Source organism: Acanthopagrus latus, chromosome 6 (assembly GCF_904848185.1).
Source record: "Acanthopagrus latus isolate v.2019 chromosome 6, fAcaLat1.1, whole genome shotgun sequence".
Taxonomy (NCBI): Eukaryota; Metazoa; Chordata; class Actinopteri; order Spariformes; family Sparidae; genus Acanthopagrus; species Acanthopagrus latus.
In genome coordinates, this window is record NC_051044.1 from 22,274,663 (window position 1) to 22,292,334 (window position 17,672).

General features: G+C 41.5%; 2 protein-coding genes across 3 annotated transcripts; both read right to left on the reverse strand.

Moving 5' to 3' along the window:
* Window positions 1–536: 536 nt before the first annotated feature.
* LOC119021894 (rac GTPase-activating protein 1-like) lies at window positions 537–8,452 on the reverse strand. The gene is made up of 17 exons (XM_037102483.1): window positions 8,293–8,452; window positions 7,740–7,848; window positions 6,954–7,156; window positions 6,576–6,730; window positions 6,242–6,311; window positions 6,040–6,093; window positions 5,773–5,847; window positions 5,493–5,607; window positions 5,236–5,387; window positions 4,924–5,088; window positions 4,748–4,843; window positions 4,368–4,566; window positions 4,169–4,274; window positions 3,773–3,905; window positions 3,504–3,612; window positions 3,259–3,367; window positions 537–2,403 (listed from the first exon to the last, which is right to left on the reverse strand). Exons 2-17 carry the CDS (start codon window positions 7,825–7,827, stop codon window positions 2,328–2,330), a joined length of 1,905 nt encoding a protein of 634 aa, XP_036958378.1. The 5' UTR covers window positions 7,828–7,848; window positions 8,293–8,452; the 3' UTR covers window positions 537–2,327.
* Window positions 8,453–11,979: 3,527 nt separating this feature from the next.
* Window positions 11,980–17,569, reverse strand: LOC119021340 (major intrinsically disordered Notch2-binding receptor 1-like). 2 transcript variants are annotated; one of them, XM_037101570.1, is made up of 4 exons: window positions 16,973–17,569; window positions 14,000–16,013; window positions 13,154–13,372; window positions 11,980–12,994 (listed from the first exon to the last, which is right to left on the reverse strand). In XM_037101570.1, exons 2-4 carry the CDS (start codon window positions 16,001–16,003, stop codon window positions 12,791–12,793), a joined length of 2,427 nt encoding a protein of 808 aa, XP_036957465.1. In that variant the 5' UTR covers window positions 16,004–16,013; window positions 16,973–17,569; the 3' UTR covers window positions 11,980–12,790. The 2 variants fall into 2 exon arrangements, 1 of the variants encoding a protein (XP_036957465.1); XR_005075532.1 differs by having other exon boundaries at window positions 12,857–12,994; window positions 13,154–13,368.
* Between the last annotated feature and the right edge of the window lie 103 nt (window positions 17,570–17,672).

Genomic DNA, 17,672 nt, shown 5'->3' on the forward strand with positions numbered 1-17,672 from the left:
CAGCCTGGCTTAGCGCTCTCCACAGCAACTGTTAATGGAATAACTATAAGATGTATAAATGATCCCTGCTTTAATTCATAATAATGTTAGACCTCATCGCCTGCCCACTCAGCCCAATAGATTATGGAAATAGCTATAATGACTATTGGAACAATGAGCCAAATTGCATTATGATTCAGCACCACATCGGCTTTGGAATAACTGGCACTGTGTTTTTGGTCTTTCACTGAAGATCTTGAATAACAATAGCCAACATTCAATTTGCACCAGGGAGAATGAAGATGAAGAGTGTTCGACAACAATGGAGGCTTTAGGCTGCCTGAATTAGGCATTAATAACACACTCACGGTTAATAGGGTAACAATAATCCATGTCCAGGTATAAGAGGGTTTTTTTAGGTTTCTTTTTGAGTTGAATTGGTGATAACAAAACACATCCTACATGTATGCCTCAAATACTCCAGAGGCTGATTTCAGTAGGGTTCCTCGCCCCACATGCCGATCTCATAAATGAACAACATCCACCCAGACAAAAGATCCAGTCTTTTGATGTTTTATTTTGTGCTCAATCATGGACTTTTGTGTGATCTTATTTGAGCTAAGACAAAGAAATAATTGTTAACATTAAGTCCACAATCTCTGGGGTGAAAGTAACTACATCAGTTAGACACAATTTCATTAGTGAAATAAAACAATATAAAGGAATAAATGTACAACACTATATAAAACACAATTTAGTATAACTGGAGTCCCAGACTGTGCATATTTCTTTACCCGCAGGCAAAAACATGGCCAGATTTGGTTTTAACAATTAAATACTCTGAATCAGTTTTTTTTCTAAATAACTAAAACTTGAACCTGTGATGTCATCATCACATTTAAATCTGGAGCTGAAAAAGATGACAGAGAGAGCAGCAGAGAAAATCCTCAGAGGAAGAATCACTTCTTGTGCTTGCGATAAAAAGTAGTATAAAGTTTGAGTGAAAAATGCACATAATCTCACAAATTACCTCATGTGATGTCACTCGAGCTAAATTGGATTGTGAGTAATGTAGGAGCCAGGTTTTAAAAATAAATCCACTCGTCACACTGCACTCCTATAACACTGTTGGACACATTATGAACAGTCAAGGTCAATATCGATAATGTCGAACCAGAGATATCTTTTTTATTCCATGCATTCTTCTTCAAAACTTATGGTGCCTACATTACCCATCATACAACTTAGCCAGTAAGTGACATCACAGAAGGCAATTTATCAGTCTAATGCAGCTTCCTCTCAAGCCACAAAAGGCTTTATACTACATTTTCCACTTCTGCATAAGGTACTGTTCTCAAAGACCAGTTAACACAGTTAATGTGAAAAACTGGGAGAGTTAATCTTTAAAAGTGTTTGTGAGCATGCAAATCAATTCTCACATTCATAAATTAAAAAAGCTCCAGATTTTATTTTGTGATGACCACACAGATGTGAGGCTCACATCTCTGGCTCAAATATTGGCTGAACTTTTGTAGATCACAGGAATATTTAACAGTAATTTCAGAGTGTCAGTAATACTGACTTGTTGTCCTCATATTTTACAGTAGATCATTTTCATTGGTTAAGGCTTGCTCATCTAAAGTGGTGCAGCGGCAGCCTCTAGTGGTGTGAGGACATTTCCTCAGATTGTTACAGACACAGTGCAAAATGCAACATCATTCCCATTTAGTATCAGTGTTTACATTGTCAAAGTATAAAAATTGTCATGATTGATATAAATCATGGCACACAATCAACATAAATATAAAAATAAAAGTGTTAAATCATGAAAATAAATGATATGTTAGTTTCAGGACAATGACCAAAAGACAAAAAGACACTGGCCAATAATACTTATTTCTTTTCTCTTTGTTTTGGTGCAGCTATGTATCTCACATGTGCTCAAGCATCCCTGTTGCTTTGGTTACAACCAGAGACTCAAACATGGATCAACACCAATCAAAGCATAGCTTCTGAACCTCAAACACAAACCAGAAGGTTAAGAACCTTGAATTGGTTTGTAATATGCACTTAGTCATTAAAGCCCTCAAACCTTTCACAATCATGTCAATGTCACCCACAGTTTTGGTCAATAATAAATCATTAGTAATCAAAGATATGAAAAACTTTTACATTTGTGTGCAGGACTTTTTTCAAAGAAAGAATCTGGTTAGAAAATCTTGCATAAAATACTTGAATAAAAAACAGCACAGTAGTTTTCCCACATGATTATATGAATATATATTCAGTAATTGCAGTAAGTAACCCAAAAATACAATAAAGCTGAACCTTTTTTCCCTCCTATGCCCTTACTTCAGCTGTGGAGAAGCGAAGAAGTTGCCCTGGCACTTAGAGGCTGCTGAAGCTTTGCTCTTGCTCCCAAATCTAGGGGGGGGGGGGGGGGGGGGGGTTAAAGGGATAAGGGCGAACAGAGAGTAGAATTTTAAGCCTTATAGGAGCAAACACAATTGTCAAAACAAATGTTTAGAGGTTTAGTTAATTAAAGCTAAAAATGTATCTGACGCTGCTGTTCATGCCACAATGCTTCATTCACAATTTCAAAGGGTCAAGCTTTATTAAAGTTGGATCTTGACCAAAATGTTCATTTAGGATTTCACTGCTCTTCTACTAAAAGACCCATGTTCAACTGGTATCTCCCACAGAGTTACAGATATTTGCAAATATTGTTCTTCCAACCCAATTTCAGAGAAATCAAGTCTCTTCTAAAGTGCATTTAACATATTATTATGCAAAATAGGCAATTATGCCAGTTGCAGACATACAATGCTTGTCAAAAAGTAAACACGAGTGGGCAAAATGGGAAAACCGCTTAGTCATACACATAATTAAAGTGTCAGCTTATCAGCTGAAATGTTCATTTTGGGCTGACGCTGACATTACATTTTAAAGCCTTTTTTCGGCCGATACTGATGATGTGTCGCTCTCAACACGTATGCTTGTATTTAACAATAACCACACCAATTTTACACATTAATGTGTGTTTACAGGTCTTGAGGAGAACAACTGCATGTGGGAGAATAAAAAATGCCTTTTTATTTCTACACATTCTTTTCAAAACCTGGCACAGCTTCCTCTGGAGCCACAAAAGGTTTTATACAACTTTTTTCACACATGCAGCAGTACTCCCCAAGACCTATAAACTCATTTTAATGTTTACAATCGGTGAAGTTACTCTTTAACTGACTGTGAGAGTGCATGTCAGAGTAGGTGTGAGCTTACAGGGTGGTGCTGGAGAAGGTGTGCATCATGCGCTGCGAAAGCGAGCTGGAAGAAGGTGTTTTGGTCATCATCTGGTGCTCTGGAGTGGTCACTGGTCCCAATACGCTGACTAGATCAGACACCGATACATCCTCAGGTCATTTTTTTCCAACCAGATACAAATTATTAAAAATGAAAAACAAATTGATTTTAATCTCTTATGATGATGTATTTTCCTTCTCTCTTGTAACCTGTTAGTGATTTACCTTTGTGGTCTGGAGTTTCAATGTGGTGAGCATTGTCCATGCCTGTGTTATCTGGATAAGCAAACTGACCCCAGTACCTTGCTGGAATACTGAGCAAGCGCTCTACAATCTAAAAGAACATAAAATAAATCCAGTATTTATATTCAAAACCCTCTCAAAGAATGGAAATCAGCAAACAAAATCACTCAGCCATACACTTAAAATGCATTAATAAACACCGGATTAGGGCTCTGAATGTAATATTAAGTCAGAGGAGTTAATCACTTTACCCTCGGTTGTCTGTTTGTGTCATGCAGGATGGTCATAGGGTCTGGGTCGGGAACAGCATGACCCACAAGAGTAGGGCCAAACACTCTGGCAAGGTTGTTCACATCCATCTTGGTCTCCACACTTTGAGAGACCCTGGGAAAAGAGAGGGATGGAATATTACAAACAGTCTTAACTACACTGAAAGTTGAACCACATTTACTGCAGAGATGTGGGAGGTCATAACATGCTTGCTCACTTGTGTCTCAAACTTTAGATAATGTCAAAAAAGGTATCTATGGCTTACAAGTATCTTCTTACACATGTCTTGTCTAATGAAGGGAAGGTAATGGGAGAAAAGAACAATAGAACAAAACGGGTTCCTTAACTCGGCTGAAATGTAATATAATGAAAATTACTTCTGCAAATGGATCATCAGGCAGGCCAGAGTGTCTCGGTTGGGTTGAGGCAGCTCACTGATGTTCTGATACAACATGGCAAGACTGTTGTCATCATCCTGGATTTCTACAAAATATTAACACCAGTCGTGTCATACTCATGCACATACCTGTTCCCCACATTAAAGTTCTGTGTGATTTTAATCTCAGAAAGACTCACCGGCCGCTTCCATGAAGGCTTTGTTGAGGTGGAAGGTGAGCAGCGGCTCTGGGAGGCTTCTGAGGAAGTCCTTGAGGACACCTGTAATGACGTTGATGTCGTCTATTTTGTTAAGCGGTGGCAGAGTCTTTCCTCTAATCAGCTTCTCCTTCAACTCTTTCACCATGCGCTCCTGGCCAGAGACCCTGTACAGGCCGACCTGGGCGAGGGAAAGATAAAAGAAACCAGCTGTCATTGTCTGGCTGCCTGTGATACATCATTGCTGAATGACATGACTAATTAGAGAGAAATGATCCACTGTTATCACTCAAGAGAAAGGATCAGAGCATAACATGAAGGTGACAAGTAAACATGGACTTCAATAAAGTCAGATGTTTTACCTCATTAAGGCCTCTGTGTTCAATCTCCTTAATGCAGTAGATAACCAATGCTGGGATTTTGGGAGATGTAACTGGAGCGAAGTCAGCCAGGGTGGCCTGCATACAGAATACATCAGTTTCTATGTTGGCAACATGAAAGTAATAGAAAATAATTAAAGATTATGAGATAACTATACCTCGGTGTTGTTGATGGGAGTGCTAACAGCTGTGGGATTACAGGGCATGGGACAGCGGTCACGACACTCCGGGTGGCTCACCACCCTGCAATCCTGGCAGCGAAGGTACATCTTGCCAAACTTTGTTTTTCTTCCACACGATGCACAAAACTCAGACTTAATCACCTGAGGGGGGGACGCACACGACACAGTGACCAAGGTCAGTAGATGCGTCAGTTAGTAGTCCAACACGTTGAAGCAGCTGGTCGTGCAGGTAGATAGCCCATTTAAATCTGAAAACACTTTGCTTTCACAGTCAGTACACAGTCTTACTGTTTTTGCGATGAAGTGGTGCTTTTTTCCTCCTCCTCCTCTAGCTTTGGGGGTTCTGAGTTGGACTGGGATTTCTGGCACTGGGGTGCTGGGAGCTTCACTGACAGTCTCAGATTGGTCAGTGGTGGTGGTATCAGCCCATGCTGGGGCAACTGTAGGCACAGTCTCATGTTATTAAAAAAAAACCCAAGTCAATCTGATTAATTTTGTTGTAAGGTCCCATTAGGGGGATCAAAATAAAGCTAGAGAATTCTCACCACTCTGTCTACTGCATGTCCAGTAGGGCACAGTTTCAATGGTAGAGACAGCTTTAACAGGACCACCGTTGGCAGGCATGGTGATGGTAGTTTTGGCCACAATAGACTCATTCATCTGAATCATGTAGAAAAAGATATTAATGCTCTATTCATCCAACATGATGGACATTTGTGTTGGATTGAAAAAGAAAATATTACAGACAGCACAGTTATTCAAACGTTATATGTTATATTGTATATGTTGTTATATTGTGCATTCAGCTGCAGAGGTCAGCATTACCCTATCTGATTTGCGTCCAGTGGAACGGGGTTTCTTCATTGCCTGTGGAGGAACTTCCAGTTTCCTGGAGGAACGCTGTCAATTAAAATGGACAATTCACTTTCAAAAACACATTCTCATAGATTGTTTTACAGTTTTCAGCAGCTAAGCAGCAAGACTGCTGGCATATAGAAAGAATCAAACCACTGAGTGCCTGTATACCTAACAAAGTGTCAAAATGACTTCATCATTAAGACATGTGCGGAGGCACATGAAGACATGACTCACCCGTTTCTGGCGTTTCCGCAGTCTCACATTTTTCATCACAGAGGAATCCCAGTCCTACAGAAAATGTGGAGTTAGACTATAGTACTAAGAAGGTCAATTCAGAACAAGAGTCCCTTGATGTTGTTGCCCCACTATCTGATCCACAAACCATCAGTTCTCCTAAAATATACAGTGATTCTTTTAAGAAATGAGGTCAGTATACCAGAGAGTCGTCCGTCTGGTCAAAGCTGATGTCGGACAGCAAAGAAGCTGATTCATCGATGGTCATTAACCTGTAAGGTAGAAAATGAAACAAAATTTTCTGTTGAATTAAACAAGCTTTAATATAGAAACTTATATTTTGTATTTCACATATTTAATTTCCTACAGTGTTAATTGCAGACAGTGTCTTCATTTGTTAAACAAAATGCAATATGCCTTAATGTAAGTGAGGTCAAGACAGGATGAGGCATCATGCTAAGAGGAACCAAAAACTGTTACTATCTTATTCCTCAACAACAATAATCGTTTGAGGAACCAGACCAGGAGGACCAGACCTTCGACTAGAGTTGAGGTTGTTATTAGCAGCCTGTGCTGCTTGGGAGTGGGCGCTGAGGAAAGCCAGGGCAGAGCGCTGTTCCTCACTCAGGAGGATACTGCTGCCGTTGTTCTCTGATAACAGCAGCTCCCGGATCAGCTGTAACTGACGTTCCTATTATGTACATAAAAAGACAGGAAAATGTATTATTTAGTGACAAATAACATCCACCAGTTAGACAAAGGTTATTCAGAGACAAAACCTGTAAAGTGAGCCTTAGTGATCAAGTACAGTGTTCAGAAGCATTATATGAAGATAATGTGCAAGGTTTTTTTTCTTCTTTTTCCTAATGTCCTGTGTTTCCACTAAACAACTGCAGATGTAGTATTGCACCAACCAGCTTCTCATAGACTGCCTCGGCCTTCTGCCGCCGGCGGATCTCCACATCGACCTGATTGCGAGCATGCTTCAGTTTGACCTCCAGGGCTCCCCTCTCAGTCTCCGCTTTAGCCAGCCCCTCTTTACAGGAAATCAGCTCCTCGTCTGTCAGCAGCCACTTTTTACGGCAATCCTCAAAGTTGACTGCCATCTGAAGGAACTCTGAATAAGACAAAGAAAGAGGAGATTGTTGCTTCTTCTCTGTGCACTATACTACTTTCCTTTGTGGTGCAACTGTGTATTAGGCCTCCAAAACTCAGTAAGTTTTTATTGGCAAATATGCAAATTGCTTTTTTTAAGAGGACAAAAAGACACAGGGCTCTGCTGTAAAGTGAGCAAATGAATAACAATGCTTTTCTGTTAGTTACAATGGAAATGAATTGCATTATGTGGGCTACTGAAATGGTAATTTTCACTACACCCCTAGCTATTTCGACCCCCATCCGTGGCATGGGCTGCACCATCAGTATCCACAGCATGTCTGTAGTCCTGATCCTGTCAGTCTTTAGTTAATAAAGTAAATACACAGTACTAGTTCTGCACTTACTGTCCGTGGCTAATAACTCATTGAACTAACATACACATTTTGGGACATCCAATAATACTGCTATTAAAGTTAGCACCATGGCACCTCAGACTCACTCGAAACTAACGCAACACAAGCACTTAAACTTCCATTGCGTGTTTCAGTGACAGGCTTCTAAAGAGGTGACAAATGCCAAAACACAGTGTGGAAACGACTTACGTGGTTCAATGCCCTCATTCAGACAGTCCATCACGGCCCTCAGACTCTGAAACTGGTTGTTCAGGTTCACCACAGACAACTCCATCATGTCTGACTGCAGCTGGGCTGGCTAGAGTTGACATCAGATTAGTTAGATTGGTATGGAGTTGATAATTGTAATAAATGTTAACTTTGTTTTATTGCCATTTTACAATGTATTAGCGTTGAATAAGCCCAGTTCAGGACTAACGTTAGCGTTGAACGAGCACTGACGTTACAAAGACTGCATGACATGCAAGTGGGACAATCATGTGAATCGAAACTAAAAACTACATCACAGTACGAAAGAAACACAAGGTAACTCGTTAATGTGTCACCTCTCGATGTTTGAAACATCTCAACAGCACGTTAGCTGGCGTTAAGCTAATGTCAGGCCAGCTTTAGCGTAACATTCCTGAGTATGTGATGAAGTTATCTGCATGCTAACGTTAACGTTAGCAAGCTTGTGTTGACCCAACTTAGTTTCCTATCGTTACAGTGTTCAAAAGAAAAAAACAAAACGCGTAACTGTTACCTGTGCGATGTTTATCCTGTTGCCGTGCGGTTGACATGTAATGTAACAACGTCCGTTGTTAAAGTAAGACGTTTATTCCCGCAGCAGCAGCAGCAGCAGAGCCACACCTGTCTGATAAAGTTTGCACATTCCTTCTGAGCGTTCAAACTCAGCGCCGGTTTTCTTCCTCGGCGGAAGCTGCAGCTGAGGTCGGAGCGCTCTATCGCCCCCACACAGCCAGAGGTGGAACTGCAGGTGGTTGCGCTGATGGGATTCCTCTGGTTCCCAATCAGCACCACCATCCCTCCAGTCAGTGTACTTACATAATACACTGTAAGGTATCACTACAGGAGGGCGTTGTGTGTTTAATATTCAAAATATATTGTTTTTATGGCATTAAACCTTTTAATTTCAAGTCTTAAATATACATCGGAAAATAAAATTGCATTGAATAGTGTAAACAGAAATTAACATTTTATTTTAAATTTGTCTTTTCTAACTTAGTATATTACTAACTCAATAAGAAAAAAAGCGTATATATTTTATAGCATCATGCATGCATATGTATTCTTTTTAAATTCAAAATCAATTATTAACTGCTTTATTTAACCATTTCAAGACCTCAGAGAACATGAGGGACATATATACAGTGTTCTAAGAAGTACCCAGAAGTCATATTTGAGTAACATTAATAATATCACACAAAAGTCACCCATTATTAAAATTACTTATAGGTAAAAGTCAAGTATCTAATTTGTAATATACTTGAGTATCACAAATGTATTCTCTGGCTTTTGATGTACTTAAATAACATGCAAATTCATGAAGCGTTCCTCTTTTTTTTTTTTTTTTACTGTTTTTGCGGGGGGGGCGGCGGGGGTGGCAGTAGCTCAGTCGGTAGAGACTTGGACCAGAGGGTGGCCAGTTCAAGTCCAGCTACGGACCACAATCTGGAAGTGGAGTGGCAGCTGAAGGTGCCAGTTCACTTCCTTGGCTGCTGCCGAGGTGCCCTTGAGCAAGGCACTGAACACCCATATGCTCCCCGGGCGCTGTCATAGCACCCCACTGCTCCTAGCTTGAAGGGTGTGTGTGTGTGTATTTGTGTATACTTACAATATTTACGCATCCAGTGATGAATGCAGAGAACTTCGGGTGTGTTTGCATGTAATTCATGTAATATATATCTTATATAATAATTTCCCCCCCGGGGATTAATAAAGTATCTTTCAAAATAAATAAGTAAAATCATAGATATATTTACATCTATGTATATACAGTACATATACTATGTATTCTATAGGTTTGTTTTATCAAATATTCAGCATTTTCCAACTATTGTCATCTGTGGGGTTTTTTCAGCTCTGATGTGACATTCAATCTGCACAGAGTATTAAAATAAATTAATAAATAAAGTAAATAGTTAGCTATTGAATGAATAGAGTAAAAAGTGCAATACTTACTTGACTAAATGTATTCTGCTACACTCCATCTTTGCATGTATATTGCTTACAGTAACCCAGTGCATTTATTTACTGTATAAAGAAAACAAAACATTTTAAATATGGATCACTGAGGTCACTTTCTTTCAAATATCCTGCGTCTAAAATACTGACTGTACCTATAACCACAATAGTAATACCAATAGCTCTGATATATTGTATGAGCCATTACTGCACAATAAACAGAAATGTCAGTCTTGCTTGAGGTGAGTCAGTTTGATATCTGTGCCTCCTGCTCTCCTTGCGGTGAGTCAAAGTGTGCAGTGCAGTACGGTGATATTATGTGTGAAATCATAAAATCCTTTGAAACAGTTAGCGGCTGTGCTCTGTTGTCGTGCGCCTGGCACATGGGATGCACAAACAGCACCATTAATCAACCTCGGATGGCATATCTGGGTGCAGCAGCAGCTCCAATGAGCAGCATTTAATGAGGATACCGCACACACTCAAACACTAAATCAACTGCAAACTAGTTATATGTAGGAGTCCATAAGACATTAGGAATTTAAAAACACCTCAACAATTGAATATAAATGATTTGTGTGTTACTATTCTTACTTACCCCCAGAACATTGTGCGTGTGTTCTGGATACCACAGTTCCATTAGAGCTGATTTGAGATAATAGGATCTGTCATTTAATATTCGCTTTCTGTCTTCATCGGTTATTCATCTCTATATGTATATTTCCTCCAGTCATGGATCATTTATCTGCCAGAGTTATCTTTTTTACAGCAATCACTGTCTGCTCTTTCGTAAACGAAGTTAACTATTATCCGCTATCTGCTAAGTGCATCAATCAGCCGCATCACCAGTAAAAAAAGGGAAAAGATTAATTTTGCTTCAAGGAGACATTCTTTCATTCACCACCATCAACTGATGCAGTAGGATCTTAATTAATTGTTTATCCACTCAAACAACATATTGTGAAAGGCATATAACCACTTTGCCAAGTTTATTCAGACAGGCAGTGAGTCGACATACACCCCCACAATCATATAAAGCGTTGCACGGCAGTAGCTTGAAGGCTACTGTAACACCTGCACAGATTTCTTTCATTTACAAGCAGTTTTATTAAGACAGAGTGTTTACCTGAATAATGAGTTCACAGATTTGTAACTGTCCATCTAAAAGGTGCATGGATAGGACAACACCAACGTCCATATTTCATAAGTGCATTTCAGGAGTGAGCAAAGTGTCTGGAAACTCTAATGCACCGAAGTTTCAGAGGAAGCACCGGCGGATTGTGCTGACTGCAAGGGATAGGCCTCCACAGTGGCACCACTGGAGAGGTAATGGATCCACAAACAGCCTCCTGGGGAACGCCTGGCAGATATGCATCTACTTAGGAGGATGTATTGAAGCAGAACACACCCTCTATACATCCTCTGCATATTTGCACACACAAAGCAAAGTAAAGTTTAAAAGCCTGGATGTGGATGAAGGAAACAAGGTTTTGATGTAGGGTTTAAAATTAATATGCACATGAGTTCTGTCCACTTTGGCATTTAGCCCATAAAAAAAAAAAAAATAAATAAAAAAAATAGGTGCTTATTTATTATTAAACATACATTAATCATTTATGTCTATAAAGGATGTGGCTTCTTCCTGCAATAAATACAAGTACCGAGATAGTGTCAGATGTTCAATTTTACAATTTGGTCGTGTGATGCTGTGGTTACTGATGGGATTGTAGTAGATTACAATGTATTGTATTGTATGTGCCTGTTATTTTACCCAGACTGTAATACACACTGTACATTGCAATGCAGCCTTATCTGTACAATTCTCAACAAAAAGAACATGAACATTTCAAGCTTCACAAAGGTAGCTGTTATTGCAGAAATATTATATTGCCTTTAGTTATATTTCTAAACTGTACCTGTTTTCTGTGTCAGCCCCCCCGCCCCCCCATAGATATTTAAGTCTGGCACAAAAAGTTGATTCAAACATAAAATCTCCTGAGTTAACAGGGTGTTTTTACAAAATAGAACTACTTTTGTCATCCGTGTGAGGACGCCAGATGAATCTGTTGTCGCTAAGTGAGTCTGCAGGTATGTGGAAAAGCTCCAGCCAAGTGAATATAGGGGGAAGCTAATGTGCATAGGTGCACTCAAAACATCCCATCAATTGAATTACAAGTGGAATATCTCTCTGAGAGCGTTTACTGGAAAAGGCTCCCTCTTTCCTTCACGGCCTCAACAACAATCTTCCATTTTTTGAAACCCGACACTTAGTAAACACTCCAACCCAAACACATTCGCGGGTGGCTTAAAGAGCAGTTTGAAAAATGGGAGGGAACTCTATAAAAATATGATTTATTTTATTGATTTAAGTGTCTTTGAGCAGTGTATCTTGTTGCTTAAAGGAAAGAAAAGAACATTCAAGCTAGAAGGACAATAAAAATGCTGCTCCTGCCCACAAAATCCATTAGTATTTATAAACTGTAGATGTAAAACACTTATGTACTAATAAAACTATTATCTCACATGAAATAAGCCCTGTAGTGTTCTCAAGAGAACAGCAAGAAAGAGTCAGGCAGTGCTTGAGGCTGAAGCTGATTCACGATGTCTTTGTGACAGTGTTGCTTCTCAGAAAATGTGAAATTAAAAGGAAATTGACACTTTTGCAATGGCTCAGTATTACTAGTTTCAACATATCTCCTCATAGTTATTTCAGAATTATTTAAAACCTTTTTACTTAATGACTTTCTTTGCAGCCAACTGAAAGTATTAAGAACAAAAACCATAAATATATGATATATGGGGGAATCAAACTTGGCATTGGTAACTGCATGGGAGAGGGATTTCAAAGAAAGCAGTGGAATCCTTCTGTTTCTTGAAGTCATAAAAATGACGCTGCATGCAGAGAGGTGTAGCGAGGTACTGAACATTAAATGACCACTGATCCAGCTGTATGGCGCTTAACGTCAAAGTCTGTCTTATACTGAGCTCCGGATGGCGTGCAAGTTCTTGGACACAGCACACAGTTGCTGATAATAAATAATAAAGCGGGTCCTCTGTCAGGGGCCTTGTGGGCGCACAAGGCAAACAGGAATGACGATGATGAGAATGATAGTCACCGCAGTGCCAATGAGTGCAACCAGCTTGCAGATCTTGGCCCTGCGGAGGTCAGCCTCTTTACGCCTGAGTAGACCATCGTAGCCTGGAGTGTAGATGTCGTCCATCCAGAACTCCATGTTATTGGGGTTCAGGGACTCCTGGCCCTGAGAAACACAATGCCAATTAGAGATCTTTAGAGCAGAATTAAACTCATATGGATTAAATAAAAAATCCTTAACTAAGAACAGACTACAACCACAGACTTTCTATAAGAGACATAGCAGGAAATCAAAAAAATCTTGGTCAAAATCAACAAATCTTACCTGTAAATCAAAAGGAGTGACTCGTGCCTCTCTGTCGTCCACAGTCCATATGGGCCTTCCCCTCCCCTCAGCCAGTCTGGGGTCCATGATCTTCCCAGATGTTAGCCCACCTGTCAGGCTGCTGTCTTTGTGGCGGAACAGGGACGAGTTAAACACTTGTTCGACCAGGTTTGTGGACTTTTGGGAGAGCAGGTTAGCTGTGCTACCTGACGGATCTGCCTGGAAGGGAAAACAGGCCAAACACAGATTTTATATATGGCAATACCTATTGTAACCTTTAAAGAGAATTACTAATCATGCACATGCATTTGAATATATCCGCTATGTTCCTCTGCAGCCCTGAACAAACAGAATTCACTGTAGAGTAGGTCTGCATGATAGGGTGGAACTCATATTGTGATTATTTTGACAGAAGTTATTTATCATTATTATCATTTTCACTGAAAAACCTATAACAATCATGATAGTCGGGGCATCTATACAGCATAACAACACTTCAGTATAATTCAGCTTTGTCACAAACTTCGCCTTTATGAAAAAACTGTGGTTTCTGCTTTTTTAAAATAATATTTTTCTATTACTTGTGAAGCCCTTCTGTAAAGGTTTTAACTAATACACCACAAAGTGGCCTTGTTAACTTGTCACACGACCACACAATCACATGTGTCTACCCAGCAGACCACAGGGCCAGCTACAGGCCTAACACATACCTTTGCCTTCACAACTGATCACAGTTAGAGCTGTTCAAGAAGTTGTGCTCATATGCAGAGAAACCTAATTTTGCAGTTATTTTTTTTTTTTTATCTATCATAGAAAATATAAAATAAAATGTATCCAGTACTTTACCTGTCCATGTGAAGCTTTGCCATCTTTAGTTTTCGAGAATGACACTGTCCAGTCTCTTGCAGAGCTAGTGACGTTTGGCTGTTTGGTTTCAGAGGCGATTTTCTCCTCCGGCTGGGTTTTGGAGGTACGACGAGATGATGCATCCTTCTTCCCCTCTTTTTTCCCCTTTGAATCAGACTGAGTTTTGCTGCTCTCTGATTGCTCCCCAGGAGTGTTCCAACGGCTCCAGTCCAGACTAGTAGTGCTGGTCCCTGGAAACAGATGCCCAGACGCAGACAGAGGCTGAGGCTCTGATGACTCAGATGGGGTTAGAGGGTGGCTCATAAAGGACGAGACACCGCTGAGAGGCTCCAGCCATCGCCCGCCAGAGTCTTGTCCACCACCAGCACTGATAGGCTGCTGGATCTTTTCATCCAGTCGCTGCAGAGCAGACAGTACCTGAGAAATCTCAGCCTTTACATCATTCAGTGACTCCAGCTGTCTCTCTATCTGGCTCATACGGAGCAGCAGCTTACAGACACTAGCCTTGAGCCCATCATCACTGCTTTCCAGAGAGTGGAAGAGCCTTTGGAGTTGGCCTAGGCGGCCACGTCTGGCCTCATGGGTGTCCTGGTTAATGGCTGCTGACCCATCACCGGGGTGCAGGACTCCTGTGGAACCGCACATGCTTATGTCATCTAAGAAACGAAAGATGGCACTGATGTCATCCTCACCAAACTCAGGGTCGTCTAATGAGGTCATGAAGGAGAGGCGATCAGCGTGGACTAGGCTACGAAGGCGCCGGGGGTCCGGTGGATCCGTCTGGGTTCCCTTAGCCTTGAATATATCGCATAGACTTGGCAATCCACTATCACCACTCTCACATCCTGAAGACTCCCCTAAATTGCTGATAGCAGGGGTTGATCTTCTTGGCAGTTGCCCCCCTTGCGATTCCATCCCTGATCCGATGCTTCCCGGGGCTATCCGGTCCTCTAGACTGTGACTCTTGTTGCTCCAGATGGGTCTCTTGGTCCTGGGAGGTTGAAGGTGCCGAGGGGACCAATCTGGGATTGACCCCGGTCCAAAGTAAGTAGAGTCCTGCAGGTCGTCAATGCTCTCATGTTTAGCCCGCTGCTCTGGCGATTGGTGGACTGTTGTTGGTGACGGGTAAGGATTTGGAATCATTTCAAAGCTGTGATTGTCGAAGCCTTTCTGCCCCATGTTGGGACTGGGAGAGTCACTGCTAACAGTCACCTGGGGTATCAGAGGCGGTTGGTTATGGAAGTCTTTCTTAAACACGTTTCTCTTCTGGTCCACAGATGATCCCGCTTGCTCCGGTTCAAACACTTCTATGGGTGCAGAATCTCCACTAGACTCGCTGTCCGTCTCCAAAGGCAGGTAGAGATTCTTCATGACTTCGTTGGGGATTTGACCACTGGGGTACAAAAGTGTTGTGTGAGGCAAGTCGAAAGACACAGCCCTCGCCCTGGCAGGAGGGGAGGACACAAGTGAGAGTGGATCTGGGGGAAGACTTGCTCGCTTGCGGGCAGAGTAATTAGGTCTTGGAAACAGCAAGTGCTGATCGATAGGCCTGCCACTGGAGTCAGAGTGGGCACGTGCTCTTTCTCGACCATAAATGTTCAGCTGGTGGATTCCAGGCAGACTGGGGACAGGGGACTGGTCGACAGGGAGGACCGTCTGGGCTCTCATTGGTTGGCTGTCATCAGTGGCTCCACCCGTCATCTGAATAAGATTGAATATTGTAACAATGTCAGCAGCGACGCCTATGGGTGATAGCCCCTGGCCTCTGGCGGAAACCCTGTCTCTGAAGAGAGTGGCTGGGAAACAGGGATCCCGGCTGGCAGCCGCAAACAGCAAACTCCTGAGCTCGATGAGGTGCTCCAGGTCATAGCGGGTGCTGACCATGCGACAAAGGTCCTGAAATGTCAGCAATTGCCGCATATTGGCCAGCTCCTCCAGGATCCCCAGGAGGACCCCAGGGTATTCCTGCTGCAGGTTAGCCATGGCTGCTCACCTGAGGAGGAAAACAAGGCAGTTAGGAAAGCAAAGCAGTATTACTTGTATAGCACTTTTCAAACAACAAGGCAATTCAAAGTCCTTTTGAGGACACATAAAAATCGATTTATGGGGAGATTTAAGAGACACAAACAGGATCACAAGCAGAGTCACATATCCAAGCTTCTAAGTGCCTGTAGTGCATTTAAATTTAGAACACCAGTGTGTTATGAACATTTAATGAAAGTATAATAATAATGAATTAATAATATGATGTCGTATTTATATTACACACGGTTAAGAATATTATAGTGATAGTAACAAAACACTGGCAGATATTATTGTTTTACTGTGCATTCTCTTGAACATGATTTTAGATTATTATAGTTTATTATCTATCACTACCAATGCTGTGATTGTATTACATGTTGATCTAAAGTGTACGTTTTGTATTAAAAATGAATTCCGTAGCAGTTCTCCACTAATATTGTTTTGGACTGACTTACAGTATGAATGTTTCATATTAGGTGCAGTTTTTGCATTGAATCTGAGATTTATGTCAGTCATTAGACTTGTTCAGCTCTGGCGGAAAAAGCCCTTTGAGTGGGAAAGCGACCTTGTTTTTAGGCCCTAAAATAACCGATCATCTGATCTGATGACGCCGTCTCACTGCGCACTGGACATTTTTAATCCTCTCATTTCTATTAACAGCCTCGGGGCACAGTGTCCACTGCTGATGCATCGATGAATGAATTTACTTCCATTCAGTAACTTTAGGAAAACACAAAGACTATGTAGGACAGGACAGGAAATACTCCTGGAAAAGGCGCAACAATCTGTCGTGAGAGAGTTCCCCGCTGTGTCAGCTGGGACAACACCAAGGACATTTCAATGTTGCACACACACAATTTGGGCTGCAAACATCTTGCTAAAGGTGTAGCGTAAGAGGAGGTGATCCTGGGAGTCGTGGCCACTTACCTGAATCTACTGAAAGAGAATTGCAGTCGCGCCTGCGTCCATTCAATAAAAATCGAATAAAATCCCGTTTATGTCAATAACGAGGCCATAATCCGAACAGATCCGGGGCAGCTCACACTCTCTGAGTCCTTTCATGGGCTTCTTCGTTTGTAGCAGCGACTCGCCGACAGCCCAGGCAGGAGGAGAAAATTGGAAATCAGGTCATCTTCCCACAAGTCCCTGCAGTCCCCTAAGGGACCTTAAAATACATCCAAACGGGTTCCCCTCAACACAGATCAGCGACGCCACATGCAGAGTTAACAGTGCACCTGCATTTCTTATTGATATATTGGAGGAGACACACACACACACGCACACACGCACTCCTGGCAGGACAGTCCACCGTGCATGAGTGGGTCAGGTCCTGGAGGATGTTTCCTCATGGTGCCATAGTAATAATAGGTTATGTGCGATGTGCGCAGGTTGAGCATAAAGGGCAGATTAAAAATTGATGTTTGCTAATTGACACTCCTAAAACTCTAAACTGACAGTAAACCATAAGGTCCAGGGTAAATTGCTCGCTAGATTGCTGCCTACATGCAGGACTGGCTGCCAGACTTCAGCCCTCCCAGAGTCTTCACCATTACTCTGCATTATCATCCATAAAGGGTTGTACTTAAAACCCCATTAGAGTAAGAGAAGGGCAAGGCTTTCATCGCTG

What these genes read in the sequence shown, in the direction of transcription:
- LOC119021894 (XM_037102483.1), bottom strand. Translation starts at nt 7,827, where the DNA reads ATGATGGAGTTGTCTGTGGTGAACCTGAACAACCAGTTTCAGAGTCTG. An exon ending in AGGCAGTCTATGAGAAGCTG is followed by an intron (nt 6,731 to 6,953) that starts GTTGGTGCAATA and finishes TGTACATAATAG; the next exon opens with GAACGTCAGTTACAGCTGAT. An exon ending in AGCCTTCATGGAAGCGGCCG is followed by an intron (nt 4,275 to 4,367) that starts GTGAGTCTTTCT and finishes AATATTTTGTAG; the next exon opens with AAATCCAGGATGATGACAAC.
- LOC119021340 (XM_037101570.1), bottom strand. Translation starts at nt 16,003, where the DNA reads ATGGCTAACCTGCAGCAGGAATACCCTGGGGTCCTCCTGGGGATCCTG. An exon ending in GCAAAGCTTCACATGGACAG is followed by an intron (nt 13,373 to 13,999) that starts GTAAAGTACTGG and finishes TTTCCCTTCCAG; the next exon opens with GCAGATCCGTCAGGTAGCAC. An exon ending in TCACTCCTTTTGATTTACAG is followed by an intron (nt 12,995 to 13,153) that starts GTAAGATTTGTT and finishes TGTGTTTCTCAG; the next exon opens with GGCCAGGAGTCCCTGAACCC.